Source organism: Aythya ferina (genome assembly GCF_964211825.1).
Source record: "Aythya ferina genome assembly, chromosome: 4".
Lineage (NCBI taxonomy): Eukaryota > Metazoa > Chordata > Aves > Anseriformes > Anatidae > Aythya > Aythya ferina.
In genome coordinates, this window is record NC_140300.1 from 47,446,815 (window position 1) to 47,463,661 (window position 16,847).

The 16,847-nt window shown below is 35.3% G+C and overlaps 1 protein-coding gene across 11 annotated transcripts in view; it reads left to right on the forward strand.

Annotated features, from left to right (window-relative positions):
* The window catches only part of RXFP1 (relaxin family peptide receptor 1), a 102,876-nt gene that overhangs the window by 77,059 nt on the left and 8,970 nt on the right, over window positions 1–16,847 (forward strand). For 9 of the 11 annotated variants that reach the window (XM_084518307.1, XM_084518312.1, XM_084518302.1 and 6 more), the window contains 11 exons: window positions 3,915–4,019; window positions 4,773–4,878; window positions 7,204–7,275; window positions 8,814–8,885; window positions 10,057–10,128; window positions 10,910–10,981; window positions 12,087–12,161; window positions 12,447–12,518; window positions 14,220–14,291; window positions 15,101–15,172; window positions 16,607–16,678. In XM_084518307.1, the coding sequence (XP_084374433.1) occupies window positions 3,915–4,019; window positions 4,773–4,878; window positions 7,204–7,275; window positions 8,814–8,885; window positions 10,057–10,128; window positions 10,910–10,981; window positions 12,087–12,161; window positions 12,447–12,518; window positions 14,220–14,291; window positions 15,101–15,172; window positions 16,607–16,678 (862 nt within the window). The remainder of the gene's footprint in view (window positions 1–3,914; window positions 4,020–4,772; window positions 4,879–7,203; window positions 7,276–8,813; window positions 8,886–10,056; window positions 10,129–10,909; window positions 10,982–12,086; window positions 12,162–12,446; window positions 12,519–14,219; window positions 14,292–15,100; window positions 15,173–16,606; window positions 16,679–16,847) is intronic. The other 2 variants (XM_084518304.1, XM_084518303.1) reach the window with 1 other exon arrangement.

Here is a 16,847-nt window from a genome sequence, read left to right on the forward strand (position 1 = left end):
ATGTTCCAGGCGCTGCAACACTTCACTCTGTAAAATCTCAATACAGTTTTGGTTTTACTATAAGTTATTAGAATATATCAGCATATCCCAGCACTGGAAAAGGGCAATTATATTTCTTCATCTGTGCATGTTTTAAAAGGTGTTGCTCCTGCATTTTTGTCTAAAGACTACAGGTTTTCCTCATTGTACTAAAAGGTATTTTTGTGAAAAGCCTGAAGTAATTTCTTACAGCAAGAGAAAGTATATTTAAATAAATGCCAGAGAGAAGTACATCTGTGGGTTGTGACCATTAAAAGCAAAGGCAAAATTGAAGGGTGACCCAGTGGCTCTTTAGAATGGCAGGCAGCAGTGCTTATGCATTTAACTGATGTCACTTCTCTGCATAATAGCCCATGAAGACATGGCCAAGGGAAGGAGAAAATTGTATAGATTATGTTCTTTTTACAAGATCCTTACTAAATAATAACAGTTGTATTTTTAATTGAGCAAAGAAGATTTATTGGTTTTTATTGGATTTGTCATTGAAAGGATTATTCAAATGTGAAGTTTGTCAAGATTAACATACTCTTTCATTTTCATTCCCAGCAGAAATAGTAGGTGACAACTTCTAGCAAGGAACAGTGCATTAATCTGCATTCAGATTAGTCAAGTTTACAATTACTTATTTCATTTATTCCACATGTGGAAGATTCACTGATGCCTTGTTTTCTCAGATCTCATTTTTACAGAAGTGCAGCCAACATAATCTATTTTAAAACTGGCTCAGGAAAAAGTAATTTCTCATCTGAGCTGTACTCCCCAAATGATAGATTTGGGATTTCGAGACCACTACTATTACCAGTCATTTCTTAAACAGTTTGGAGAACCTCATCTCAATAGTGGTAAACAGGTCACAAACCTACCATATAAACCCTAAACAATCACAAAGTGATTTGCAGTTCTGGCATTCAGCGCTTCACTGCATGGTTGTACTAAATATAGTTATTTACATAATACATTCATCTGTGATTCAGTTCACGCAAAATAAAGGCACAAAACTTGGCCCAAACTAAACGTTTTTGAGGGTCAGAAAACTTTGAATAACCTGGTTTGTTATAGTCAGACATTCCTTTGTATTTCTAGTAAAAGGCAGGTAAAAACAATGCCATAAGAAAAACCTATTATGTAAAATGAACTGACCAGAAACTCTAGACAGATGGAATGGTTCCAGTACAAAATAATCCATCTTCTCTCTTATTTTTGCTTTTTTTTTTTTTCCCCCCTTTCCTTTCATGGCCACCCAAAAATACACAGCTGTCTCCTGGTTTCCTTGAAACCACTAGTGCACTTCCACTTCATAGCAAACTGCTCCCTCATTCCTGTTAATGTAGGAGGCACTGCTCATACTTTCTCTCTGCAAATATGAACTGCAGTGATGGTCACCTTTTGTAAATTCTTTATCAAGTGGCAAAGCATTTTAAACATGTTAAAGGGAGGAATAAAATTTCATCTATCCACTCTTTAGCATCAGAAGCAGAGAAATACCGAAAAAATGATACTTTATACATCCATTGGCTTACAAGAGTATTAGCATTTATGGCCTTTAGCTATTTAGTCAGAATCTAAATGGTTAATTGTCCAAACTTCACTATAATTCTAATTATGGATTAGAAATTCTGTATTTTGAGACTGTATTCCTGACTGCAAAGTATTTATGTGCTCTGATTATGCTCTGAGAATAAACTCAGTTTTAATATATCTTTACAAATCTCTATTTTACAATCTGCAGTGAGATATTCATCCCAAATCTTACCTCCTCTGTATGCATAATATTCTTGTAGGTGTTTCACGTCCCAGTTGTTGGGTCCAGTTTTGCAAATGAAAGCTAAAGGATCCGTTCCTTAAAACAATATATTCAGAAATAGTGGTAGGGAAGACCCATTACAGCCCTAACTACAGAACAGCAGGTTTATAAGACACTGCTTGACGTAGGATCTGTTTCCCTCATTTCATCAATTACAGATTCCATACTACAAGTTTGTAAAGTGGTCCTAAAACTGAACTTCTGCTGAGTATTTTCTGCAGAGCCATTTATCTGCAGATTTGCAAACTGCTTTCATTTTGTCCAAAATGCATTGGGCTGCTGCTGAAAATCAGCTTAATGATCTGACCGGCAAAATTGCTAATGGATCAGTGGATACCAGGTGCTCTCAAGGAAATTAATAAAATGTGCTTAAGTGCCTTCTCTGGGTGAGAAGTTGACATTCTTGCAGGGCGTAGTCTGGTTCACATGGATTCTCAAGTTAAGGCACTTTTCAAGTCTTTTCTCTTAATAGAGCAATTCCTGAAGACAGCGTTTTCTTTCTGCCTCAAATCTTCAATCGTTTTAATTTATGCATAACAAATTAATAACTACATAAAAGATAGTTTGCCTGAAGTTCCTAATCTTTCAAAATATCCATTAATTATAATTGATAGTACATCTTTTCAGTTTAGGCAGTTGGCTCTCAGAACAGCTCCATCTGCCGACGCTCCACAGGTAGGTTTAAGGAGATGCTTTCAGAGTAGAATAATTTCCCTGCCTATCTGAAGAAACAGTTGAGTTGTAATGTGGCATGAAGAATGAGATGCCATTTCAGAATGGGAGAGAGGACAAAGGTATAAATATATTTAATTTCTGCCTACCTATTTTCAAGATGGTAGATACAATAGTAATGCTTACTTGAATATAAACATTCATAGATAAATGTCCATGAGGAATGGTATTTAAGTATAACTAAACTTTTAATATACAGGGGGAAGACCATTGATGGCATATTATAAAAGTGAAAGTAAGACAGTAACAACAAGCTCAGCAGAGCCCTTCTCAGGGTTTTCAAACAACATGTGAATGTTTGACAGTAGGTATCATTACAAAATAATGTTTCCAATTACCACTGATGCTTCACCTCACCAGCTAGTGAGTGTCATTCTAAGGAGCATTTCTGCTACTGGTACAAATCCGTGCAAATGAGATGCTTTAAACTAAAAGGGTGTGGGCGTTGTCAGAGCTGAAAAGTTGGACTAAAACTAGTAAAACAAAAATCAGACCACAGTTGTCACAAGCAAGTTTTATTATTATTATTATTATGTTTGCTTGCTTGTTTGTTTATTTGTTTGTTGTTATGTTTTCCATTCCTGTTTTGGAAGTGGCTACATCATCAGTTATTTACAGATGCCAGATACACCATAGACATCAAAGAAATAGATCTGGAATTATTTCCAGCACCACTGTACCTGGAAATCCTCATTTGTGGGAAGGAACCGAAAGATCTCTCCTTTATTTTTCACCTTTATGGCCATAATGCACTCTCTTCAAGTATTTGCACAAGGACCAAACTGGTATGGAATAATGCTTTGCTTAAGAAGATGCACATTGAGCTTAACTTAGACATACTGGCTTGAATATGTTACAACATGGCACACATTCTCTTGAAAAGCACTGTTCACTTGGCCTTCATTTAGATTTTCAGGAAATAGATTTTAGGCTGAAGTGGTGCTGTGAAAGAAGTGGTCAAAATCATAGTAATCATTTAAGCTTTCCTGGACGAAATGACAAACCTGCACACTTAAGGAGGTAGGAAAATAAGATTGCTTACTGTTATTAGAATTCTGTGTAGACAAAAAGTTCTGAAGTAAATTACCTTTTTGTATGTGTGTGCAACTGTCACAGAAATATTGAATTGTTGAAGGTATCAGAAGATGCTCCTACTGAGCAATTTTTAATCTCAGTACATACTGTTGATTAGACAGCCGTATTAAGACAAGGTCATTTACTGTTCTATTAGATCTTCTGGAAAAATCATGTTGTTGAGATAAAAACTGAGGAAAAAAAAATAGATGCTACTAATCTTAGTGAAGCTATTTTTCTAATGCGTGTGCTATTTTTTTATTAGAAGACAACAATGGATGGTCTCTACAATTTGACAAGCATTATGCAAAGGACAAGTACAACAAAATGAAATCTCTGTATGCATTTCAGACCAAGACACCTGAGTGTTGTAAGTAGTTATTACTGATAATTCCTGGAAATAAATACATTGCAAATATGCTTATCAAAAATAGAAATACAGTGTGGTTTCATTTGTAGTAAAATTGTAGTAAAATTAATGTCTCAGACTAAGAAATGCATTGAAGCTAATTTCTGTTCCAATAAGAGTGACTCATTTTCTGAAGAAGGTTTGCCAAATATATGTCAATTAGGAAGGCAATATAAATGTTTATCTAACTGTATTAATACAGCTGGAAAGACTATGAAACACATTTTTCAAAGTGAACTAAAGGCAACGTTTTTTCAATTCACTTCTTCACACATCAAATGATGAACCCTAGTCCACATCTACAGTCTTTTGTCCATTTGTATAGATTTTCTGACAGTTGTCGACTACAAGCACCAAGTTAAAGCACAGACAGAACTGTGCCAATTCTAGCAAATATAAAAGGACTAGGGTCACAAAATATCTGAAAAAGAAAAAACAATGGTACCATGCCATATTCCTGTATCAAGCCTGTATCTTAGCTGTAAAAGCTCTTTCACTGAGTTCAGGAGGTGACATTTTTTTATATTCCTTTATGTTTAATGCTAGGGTATTCCTATATCTAAATAAATTAAGTAAAAACAATGTATGCCTTAATTTAAATTTTGTTTAACATATGCTGCTATGTCAGCCCTTGAGCTCGCTGTTCTTTTACACTGTATTTCTTTTCTCCCCATCTGATCATACCACCCACCCAACCTTCTTGCTTTCATGTAGTGGCTGGTGCAGTGCCAGCAGAATGTGTGTGCCAAGGGCTGGAGATCTTCTGTGATGCTGTCAAACTGCGTGCTGTCCCTTCGGTCTCTTCGAACATAACTATGATGTAAGTAAAGCAGAAATGTGGCCTCTTGCTCTGTTTAGGCTTGACAATCAGTTCTACGATGATTTCACAACTGCAGCCATATAGTTATGACCAGTTGTCTCAGCTGGTGTTTGTGAAAGCACAGTATGTCTCACTGTTGATACGTCCTTTGATGTTTAAAGTACAGATTTCCACTGCATAAAATGAGAGAAAAGAAACTAAAAAATATATATATGTGAAATGGTCGTTTTATATTTGTAATAGTGACTTGCAGTAGCAACAGTTTCAGAAAACCTAAAGAAATCTTTAAAATAAAAGTTTCCTTTTAGGACATAATGCTTAGGACTTTTTCATTGTTCTATGATTCTGGCAACATTCCTAGTCTGTAGACTGATAATATCATCACTAACCTTGATCTTAGTAGAACCACCTGCTTGAGCAAATCTTTTTAGTTCTCATTCAATGTCTCTGAATAGGCCATTATTTATGAGGGTTTCATCTCAGCTGGGTCATCATACAGATATGTATGTGCAATCCAGACTTTCTGAAGAGATCTGCAAATGGTTGATATTGGTTCTTTGTTTGCACACACAAAAAAAAAATCCTGCTTGAGATGCCATTTTCTATATGGTGAATAGAGGGCAGTATCACTGGTCCTTACCTGAGGATCTTTCCCATAAAGCAAGGGTACAGACCTTTCTGTTCGGTTCTGGTTTGTGTCCATGTGTGGCTGAGGTTCCTCTTGCTGGGTCTGTGTTCAATTACCACAAAACTTCAAAATAAGTTTAATGCAGAATGTCATATGGATTTAATAATGTATTTAAACTTGCTGTTGGCTCAGAGTCAGCAAAGACTTCAAAAGCAATGGTCCAGTTCTAGCTCTAGAAAAAGCAGTGAGTCAGGTAAGCTGGCTTTTGGGCTAGATTCTGTTCTAGTCCAGATGTGCCCTAAATTATTTTTGTCCTTGTCAGGAATAAATAAATTGAAATAAATCTGTGTTTTAGTTTATACCCAAATATTTTCAGTTCTTGGATTTAAATATTATTTTTTCAACTGCCCTGAAACATTCTTTGATGATAAAGTATGGGGCTTATTGCTTAAATAGGTATGAATATTGAGAGTCTCAGGGTGCTTTTATTATCTAGCGTCAGCAAAGATGCTCTTACTGAATAACAAAAGTCGCAGCACTGCAGGAAGCTGGGAGGGAGCAGTAGGCTCTCCGAGTCCCATTGTAATGGGCTATTGCTTATTGCAATTGTAGGCTGCCAGGAGGGGAAAGCAGAAAACAGCTACGGCTGTACCACCAATCCCTAGAACAGCAAAATGGCAGAGCGTAGAGCATCCCCAGCTCTAATTTGTTGTCATATTCAAAACTAACCCTATTCCATAATCAAACAGCAGCAACACCACCTTTTCTTTCCTTGGGGAATGAGGCGAGGAAGTGTGACGCAAGGCTGTGTGATGGTGCCTCATGACTACAGCTGTGCTTCATGGCCCACTGCATGGGCTCCACAGCAGGATGGTGTCAATGGTGGACAATGCTGTCTTCCCAATGCTTCCCAGGAAAACACCGACAGATCTTTACCTGGTGTTTATCTTCATTCACTGTCTACTCAAGGATGAGACTGTAGCTATCTCCATTCCCAGGAAACAGGCCTTTTATTTTTTCCCATCAGCCACCCAGTCTGGGCTGACTGAGGACTGCATCTAGAGCAAGTTTCCAAAGGAATCTTCTTGCCTCAGAAATGAGGAGTGTGATTTTTTTTATTTTTTATTTTTCCCACTCTGAGACTGTTGTCTTTCTACCTTGATCAGGAATTTAGTGATACTCTTGGTCTCACATCATTAACATTAATTCATGCTGTTTTAATCACATTTTTAATCATATGGAGAGGGAGGATTGGAGGGATACTGTCCGTATGAAAAACGGAAAATGGTGATAATAGTAGCTTCCAAAATTACAGAAAAGGGTAAGATTATTTTACCTATTTGTCTTTTCATGTCTTTTCACAGTCTCCTCCTAATCCACTAACTCAAACTCACTTCTAGATTAAACTCTTTACTTGAATTGATCAATGCAGTCAAATCTGACTGAATTTAATCTACTTCAGAAATGGAGTACAACAGCAAAGAGCTGTTCTGTTTTTTGGTTCATAAACCATATAGAGACACTCTTAAACATATAAATTGACCCTTATGGAAATATCTAATTATTCCTGCCAAATCATTTGATTTACTGTGAAAATCCATTAAACACAGTGAATATATTAGAATTGCATGAAATAGGATAAATTCATCTTCAGTATACCTACAGAGTAGTGTTATTGTGTGCATTCATTCCTACAGGTCTCTTCAGAGGAATCTGCTAAGGAGACTTTCTGCTGATGTTTTCAAGAAATACCAAGACCTTAAAAATCTGTAAGGAAACATTTAAACTTCAAATATCTATTAAGAGCTTTAAATATTTGTTCCGTCTGTCTGTCTCTCTCTCTCTTTCACACACACATACACACAAACCCTAATATCTGAGTGACAAGTCTCAGGTTACACTCAAAATTCTGTTTTGTCTTACTCTTGAGTACATCAGAATAATTGTGTAACCGTATTTGTCTCAAGTAGCTTGACTTGACATCCCTCTTTTAGCAAAACCATCATTTCTGCATACTTAATTTTGATTATATTGATTGCTTTATACCAGAAAAATGCTAAAACTTCATAATGTTCAAAGTTAGATTTGTAATGAATAGCAATATGACAAAATAAAGTATGAATTCATTTACTCTGCAAAGTGAAAGTCTGAGAAGTTAAACTTTCTGCTGTCATGGGAAGCTTACTCATACGGCACTTGATTTTACTTCTATATTTCTGTTACCGATTTGATAATGTTTCAAGGAGTCAGATTGTGTTTTTTTATGTCCAAAAAATACGTTGTTCAAAAATCATAGCCTTTAATGAGTTTGATTTATATAGAATCAGTGCAATTAAGAAATGCATGCAAAATTCTAGAACAGGGTTCTTATGTTCCTAAACATAAAACTTTTATGGAAACTGCACTGTACTGCAGCACCATCTTGTGTTCACAAAGTTAAGTACCATTACCTTAAACTTGGAGGATGTGTTTTCATGAAGAGAAATACATGTAGTTATACCTCCCTGTACAAAACATTTGTAGAATTAATAACTGTATGTTTTCAGAAAGTTATTGAACAGTGTTTGACACAAACCTATTTTCTAAAAGCTGATTTTTTTGTCACTGTTTGTAACAGGAATGCATCAGGACTGTATATATCGTTGACTGTAGTTTAATATAAAGGATTTCTATTTATAGATTTCTTAGAGAATAATACCATAATGCTTTAAAATTATTTTTTAATAATTCAACATTTGCAGATTGTAGTATTTTTGAACTTACTATTTCATCAAAGTAGATGAAAAACAAGAAAAAAATAGTATTCTTTATTTTACAGAAAATCAGCACGATTCGTTCTACATTATTACTGTATTATCTTGAAGTGTTTTGAAATTTCTCTGGAACTCTAAAAAGAAATGTCAAAAACATTTGTTTATCTGACATTTGCCACACAAAATGCTCTTGTTTGTAGCAGAGTTCTGGCTAAACATAAAAGTCAGGTCACAAAGGTACGGACTGCAAGATTGGAACCTAAAATAGAATGTCAAGTACAAGCATTTCTTTGTTCTTAAGCAAACCAAGTGTCTCTTTGAATGAATTTTGTAATTTTGCTATGAGTTTTTATTTCTTTTAAAACATTTTTGCAGTCTTTTCAACAACAGCTATGAAATTATTACTGTCAGATTTAGGGTGTAACAATTTTGACAGCTTCTTTTGCAGTATCACGTGTAAATTCAGTTTAGTTGATAGATTTTAGTTCTCTATTTATGATTGCTTTGACTGCATGCCTGGAAAATCAATTATTGTTATTGTTGTATCTTCTTAGGTATCTTCAGAATAATAAAATCAGAGCTGTGTCCAAACATGCTTTCAAAGGTTTATACAACTTGACAAAACTGTAAGTATTGCTTTAGGACTATTTAAGTGAAAAGCAACATGAACAGCGCTGAGAATTGCTACAAATATCTCTCTTATTTGTTTCAAAGTTATGAAATTGCAAAATGATTGATGATATGATTGAGAAAACAATGATATATAAAGAGCTATTTGTGCTGATTCTAGCTATTTGAGTTTATCTGATAGGACAATACTTTGAAAATACAAGTGAGCTCTATACTATACTCCTATTCCCCAACTATGCAGAATGGAAGAAGGAGACTGTGGTAGTTACCTTGCATAAAGGCAGAACGAATGAAAAGGGAGTGAAACAAAAGCAAGAACTTGCACTGAATGGAAATTCTTTAACATGCCATTCTGGTTTACAGAAGCAAACCAAAGCAACCAGTATCAGTAATAAAAAGAACACTTTTTTTTTTTTCTTTATTTTGCAGCAGCTTTTTGAAAGGTGCTTTTAACTTTAAAGGAACTATATCAGTGAAAGGGATGATACATAAATTACATTGTTTGGTTGGGGTTTGTTGTTTCTGTGGTGTTTTTTTAAGCTTTATTGTTTTTTATTTTTTTTCTGTTCTACATTCTACTTTTCCTTCATGAGTGTGGGTGATGATTATCTGTTATTACAGCTGCTGTTATTACCTTCCCAGACCATTTATAGTGCCACCCTTCATTTCTCCACATTTCCTTTTCCATGATTCTGGTGTCTACATTCATGACTAATGTCCTTAGCAAAGACTGAGCATGATCCTAGAAAAATTCATGGAACTAATCACTCCACAGAAGGAAACTGAAATGGGCCTAAAATGTGGCAGCGAAAATGCTCAGCATTGCTGTTTTCTTACAGATAAGACAAAATGTTCCACATAATTTTTCCAAAAGTCCTCGCTATGGAGAGTTCAACTTAGCTCTGGCGTTTCTATGAAAGACACATGCCTGGACATCCCCTGCTGGCTTTCTTGGGGAAAGAGAGGCTGGAATCACATATGAGGGGGTGTTTTGCTTAATAACTGGGTTATTTTTCAAGTAAAGGCATGAAAATTGCCATAATCAAAAATAATAATTGTCATTAAAAAAAAAATGTATTCTTATAAGTTATCAAGGAAAGATCTTGAAACTCTTTTTCATGCATCTGATGCATCCCATTTGTTTATATTTTATTGATCTTGATTCAGATACCTGAGTAACAACAAGTTAACCAATTTGAAGCCTGGTGTCTTTGAAGATCTCCATAAACTTGAATGGCTGTATGTTATTTTCTTATTTGTATGCTTATTTTATCAAGGAATAATTGAGGCAGTATAATAATATATGGACTGCTTTCATTTTTGTGTGTAGCAGTACTTTTGTAACAGATAATAAGGAACTCAAGTTACATGTTGTGAGAGCAGAGTCTCAGTTGCCTGAATTATTTTACAATTCTAAATATTGTTATTAGTAATTGCTTGTTACATATTATTACATTAAATAACTCAGTCACTACAAGAGTAGAAATGATTTGGGGGCAGGTCTTTACCTTTAAGTAGTACTTGAAATGTACCAGAAAATAATGACTTTATCATTTGAACTATTGATTTATTGCTGCATTTTAGACAGATAGAAATTAAATACTATTTTAACTCAGTAAAATTATTAAAAATAAGCATATAACTATATACCTAACATTTTTGTGTTTTAAACTGATGGATTACCTTGGAACAATGTTTTGTACTAGTGCTTTGTTTTCACAGAAAATCCATTCAAAGTCTTGATCAAATAATTTTAAAACAAGCATGAAAACGCCATTTTTCTAAATTGAAAGTAATTACTTTCTCTAAGTTAAAAATTTATAAAAAATATTTAATTCTTCTGAAAGGTAATTATTTTGATGAATACTCTGACATACTGTGTAGTAGTTGCCAATTTTTATTTAAGTGGCTTGAATGGGCATTTGAAAAATGTGAATTCAAAATATTATTTTTTATCATCTGTTCAATTTAAGACTATAGTTAATTATCAATCTGATACATGCTTTGCTGTAATTTACAGGATAATTGAAAATAATAGAATAAATCGGATCTCTCCATTAACATTTTATGGACTCAAATCACTTATTCTCCTGTAAGTATGGAATAAGAACCAAAAGTGTTATTTAAAAGAACAGAAGAAGAAGGACAGATATATTTAAAAACAAACAGACAAAAACTTTTTATAATGACTGTGCTTGCTCACCACACTATATTGTTTGCTGTTGTAGGAGCGCTTCTATTTCAGAAACCTACCCAGCCCCAGTGGAGCCCATTATTTCAGTCCATTTTACATAGATAAACGACCTAAATGCAGCTATGAACTACCAAAATCAATAGGAACACAATTGCTTTTCCTGAAGCCACACAAGAGGCCAGACAGGATGCGTGAGATCCTACGCTTTATAAAATGAATCTACAAATAACGTCCTTGGCAAGCACTGGGCTCTCTCCCAGGAAAGTCTGCAAAACTTTCCACTCCACGTATGGGAGTGGGAAACACCTAAATGAGGACGGTGAACATGCTGCTGCTTCTTGCTGCCAGGTGTGACATGCTAGAGTAGGAGGATTTTGGCAGCAGCAGACATACATGTATGGTATCTGGAAAAGCATAGGAAGATAGCTGGGGAAAAATAAGAGCAAAAAGACTATGGCACCGAGAGGAAAAGAACATGGCAGCTGCAGCAGTGGGTGCCAGTTGCCCACAGGAGGTAGGGGTATGGGTAGGCAGCGCTGCTCCGCAGCTCCTGCCTGACCCTTGGCAGCAGCCCAACTTCTCTCTCCAAGACCCTGTCCTTGTCCTCTCCACCTGCCAATACAAGAGACCCCTTCCTCTGCAGCCGGAGGCAAACCTCCCTCCACCTCCCCCTTCCTGCATCACTGATAGAAATTACATGTTTTGACAGCATAGTCAAAATACTCAAATTGACTTGTTTTGTTTTATTTAAAATACTATTGAATGAGCATCTTCCCTTTACCTGGTAACAAACAAGTCAAAGATAAAATAGCACTGCACTGAATGCCATAGGGAACATATGGAAGTTTAAGAAAATAATACTGCCTCTAAGACTCTGAGGAATGAATCAGGGTTTGACTTCCTTTTTCCAAAAGTACAAATATAAGAGAGAAGATTTTTTTTCTATTAGGTAATTTTTGGCAAATATAGTCAGCCTTAATTTATTTTACTTTTTTTTTCTCAGAGAAATGATGAATAATTCTCTTGCTCGTTTGCCTGACAAACCTCTGTGCCAATATATGCCAAGACTAAACTGGTTGTAAGTCTACCTTGTATTTCACTAGAAAAATACTATTTTCTTGTATTTGTATTGTATTTCCATACTGCTTTTTCTAATGGCACTGGAATGATCTTACAGAGTGCCTGCTGGGTTGATGACCTGGAGTCATCAGCCAGGTGTGTAGAAAAAAATAGATCTCTGGTTTCTGTTCTCTTTTGTGCAATCATGACATTCTGGTAGTATTTTTCTTTAATTAACTTAGAATAACTGCCTGAATGAAATAAATTTATTTTTGGTGATTAACATTTTGTTTTTATATCCTAGAGACCTTGAAGGCAACCATATCCATCATTTAAGAAATATCACTTTTTTCTCCTGCAACACTCTAACTGTACTGTAAGTAACAGGATATATTAGCCACCCCAAATGATTTATATTTGAGCTAAAAGTTTCCTGAGTATCATGGTTACCAAACCAGATGCCAAAGAGACTAAATTAAAATGCTCAGTTTAAAATGAGCACTATACAGTGGCTACACTGTTTAAATTTATAGCAAAATTCGTCCTTGATGTATGTAACTAAACTTCAGTGAAGTGATTTTGACTGATAATAAGATTTAGAAAATATCATTTTAACTTTTTACTTGGGAGAGAAGGAAAAAATGTTATACTAAAAAGAAGCAAAAATACAAAGTAGGTAGCTTATTTCTTTATTTTGAAAAGTTTAATGGCCCGGCTGGTTGGCCCATCAACTTTAGTATTCTCATCAAATTTTCTTCAGTGATGTTGTAATGATCTTCAGAAAATCCAATCTATCTTTTGATCAATTAGTATGCTACATAGTAACTGTCACTTTTAAAAATTGTTAAATCTTCTGTGGGATCCACATTCTTGGCTTTCTCTTTGCATTTAAAGTCTAGGTTGTTTATTTAAGGAGAAAGCACAGTGACAGATGAAATATGACTGAAGGAAAAGTTGCACAACTGTGTGCTTGTTTCCAAGGTGCTGTTAGGTCCCAAGCTGTCTAGTCCAATTTATCTTTCTCCTGATCTCATAAAATTTATATTGGCCTGCTATGGATAATGGAAAGACTTGAGTGAATAAAGAGCACTAGAATGATAGCATGGCTAAATGAACTTATCGGAAGGAATCAAAGAACCACAGAACAATTTGGGTTGGAAGGGACCATCAAGACCATCCAGTTCCACCCCCTGCCATGGGCAGGGACACCTCCCACCAGACCAGGTTGCCCAAAGCCCCATCCAGCCTGGCCTTGAACACCTCCAGGGATGGGACATCCACAGCTTCTCTGGGCAGCCTGTGCCAGTGCCTCACCACCTCTGAGTGAAGAATGTTTCCTTGTATCTAATCTAAATCTCCCCTCTTTTAGTTTAAAGCCATTACCCCTTGTCCTATCCCTATACTCCATGACCAAGAGTCCCTCACCAGCTTTCCTGTAGGCCCCCTTTAGGTACTGGAAGGCCGCTGTAAGGTCTCCCCAGAACCCTCTCTTCTCCAGGCTGAACAACCCCAACTCCCTCAGCCTGCCTTCGTAGTAGAGGTGTTCCAGCCCTCTGACCTCGTGGTCCTCCTCTGGAGCTGCTGTAACTGGTCCATGTCCTTGTGCTGGGGGCCCTGAGCTGAACAGACACTCCAGGTGGGGTCTCAGTCAAGTGGAGTAGAAGTGGACAATCACCTCCTTTGACCTGCTAGCCATACTTCTTTTGATGCAGCCCAGGATACAGCTTGAACATTCAAATTTTTGTCAAGAATTAGTTTTATTCCTTAAAATATCTTGAATTCTCAAACTGTAGTCAACTGTACTGTGCTATCATATCCTTCTGTACTTTATTTGGTGGTAGATACCAATACAGCAAAAAGAGCACAAAATATACATGCAAATGCATGCATAGACAACAAAAGTTACTTGTGGAATTGTAAAAGTGTAAGTTTCTATATCTGATCACCTTGTTAGCTAAATTAGTGAGGAAGATATTTGAAGATCCAACTAAGAAAGAATTTTAAAAGTTTGTGAAGTATTCTTCAAAAACAAATAGTTTTCAAGCAACAGCAATATAAGCTTGTTTTCTCCTTCCAGGGTGATGAGGCGGAATAAAATCAGCTCTTTAAATGAAAACAGTTTTTCTTCTCTCCAAATGTTAGACGAATTGTGAGTCAATTTCTTCTTTTACTTGTAGAACAAGTCACAAAGAGTTATAATTTATTTTGCGTATGTCATTTAACATAAACTTAACATCGATTCTATTTCACATGACATGCTCTGGAGATAGCACCTATCCTCAGTTGTTTTTTTCCATATATTTAACAAGGAAGAAATAGGCAATAAAGTAATGCTCTGAGATTCTTGATAATATTGCCTTTTTGCTCACAAGGTCATTGCATTACCTTAATAGAATCATATTAATTAATCTTAATTATTAATAATTAAAAGAATTATTACCACACTCTAGGTACATGTGTGCTTTCATTGTCTTTTAGACTGGTTTGCCGGTATCTTTTGTGCTGAGGTCTTTACCTCTCTGTCTACAGTGATTAATACTCTCCATGTTTAGTAAAAATAACATCAAGTTAGAGAACTAAGGGAAAGATGTAGTGTTGGCTAACCCATATGAGATGAGAGACAGTTCCCATCATGAAACGATATGTTTAATGTATTTCTAAATTCCTGCAACTCAAGTTAAGTGTATTTCAATTTCTTTTTCATCTACATATAATGATAATAAGTTATGTATCTAATGACATATTTGAATTAGGCTAAGGGAAATCTCGTGGATCTATCTTTTCATGTTGTTTTATCAGCATTCTTTAACAGTCCAAGTTTCTGATAAACCTATATATAATAAATAATCTAATTGGCAAATTGAATAAAACTGTGTATCTTGGAATTACAAAACTCTTCAGCTAAACAACTGAACCTACTAGGAACTTATGATATCCCACCTATGGCTGTTTCTGCAGAGACTTGGCTAGCAACAAGATTGAATCACTTCCTCCATATATATTTAAGGATCTAAAGGAGCTTTCACAACTGTAAGGATTCTTGATTCTTCTTATTATTATATAACTGTATATTACTCATATAACATGCTTTCAGTCATGAATGCCAGGAAAGAAAAGAACCAAAGAAAAACAAATGTATATACCATTATTTTGATACTAATTTTGTAAAAAGATGGATATTTTCATGTCCAAAAAGAGAGCAAATTCAAATTCAATCTTTTCTAGATCTAGTTACTATATGAAAAATGAGATATGCTAGCTGTATCAGAACTTCATAATTTCAATAGGAGTTTTTAATGTGATATAGTGATTTGGCTCTAAAAATAAACGTTTAAGAGATTCATACAGTTGCCTTGTTAGCAAGTGTTTTTTTCTTGTAAAAGAGTTCCAAAAAAAGCATCATATTTTATAAAACCAGAAAGGCATTCTTTCTTTTTCCATAATATGTGCATAGAAAAATTCAAGTGCTGCTGCTGGAAAGTCTCAGTCTTTCTCACATAATCTGAAAGTAACACTAGTCACGAAATTGAAGAATCTCCAGAGCACAAGCCAGCACATTTTATCCTGCCTTTATCTTGTATTTTGATTTTAAACCAGGAAGATGTCAGGGCAGCAGCAGGACTTCCCAGTGGACCTAATAGCTATGTATAACCTATGTACCTTTTGAGAAAGTATTGATTTTTTGTCTGCTGCTGTGAACAACTGTTCCACTGGAGCTTAACCTTCCTGAGCAAAGTCCCTGTGTCTACCTCTGTCAGGCACAACTGAAAAATCCTGTAACTATTTTTAACCAGGTGTCAGTATGTACAGTAACTTATTTTTCTGATCTTCCAGCCCTCTTGGGATCAGTCACAACATACTGGGGCAACTAAGTGTTATCAGCTGCACATACTGTGTTTGGACGTTTCAGTTATAGCACCAAAACAAAAACGTAAGAAAAAGTTATAGGGAGAAGAAATAGGGAATATATCTAGAAATACTCTTGTGCAGATTAACAGCATTTAACACTAATGTCTATTTTCACATTCCATTGCCTCAGTCTCTTTTTAAGCTCACACAAATCATTATGAAAAGATGGATTTTATCAACAATCAAACTAAATTTTAAATCGTTTCTAAATGCATGCAATTCAACTACATTATTTTACTTAAAAGATAACTCCTAAAAGTTTAATACTGAAGTATTTCTATAGTCAAACCCTTTAAGTGTCAGGTTGGGAGATAAGGTGTGATACGTGTGTGTGTGTGACGATCATATGCCTGTAGAGTATCTGACTACTCTTCCACTGGCTTAGCAAGCTGAATAATGCTAAATGAATGATATTGTTTGCAGTTTTAACTGACGATAATACGAGTCCTTCCTACAGGACTGAAAACACACATGAATTATGTATTTTTACTTTATCTTTGGAACAGGCTGTAGAGAAAACATGCAAAATTGCTTAAATCTGTGTTGTATTTACAGGAACCTTTCTTATAACCCAATCAAGAAAATTCAAATAGACCAGTTTGATTTTCTAACTAAACTCAAATCCCTGTAAGTATCAAGTATTTCTCTGCAATCATTTATTTACTATGTGATAATACACATCTCCTTCAGAAGGTCATAATCCAAAATATGTTTTAAAAGAAATTGCCTTTGAAATAGTTTATAGTTATGATCCTCAACAATTTCAACCTGGAAAATAACTATTAGCAATGTTTCA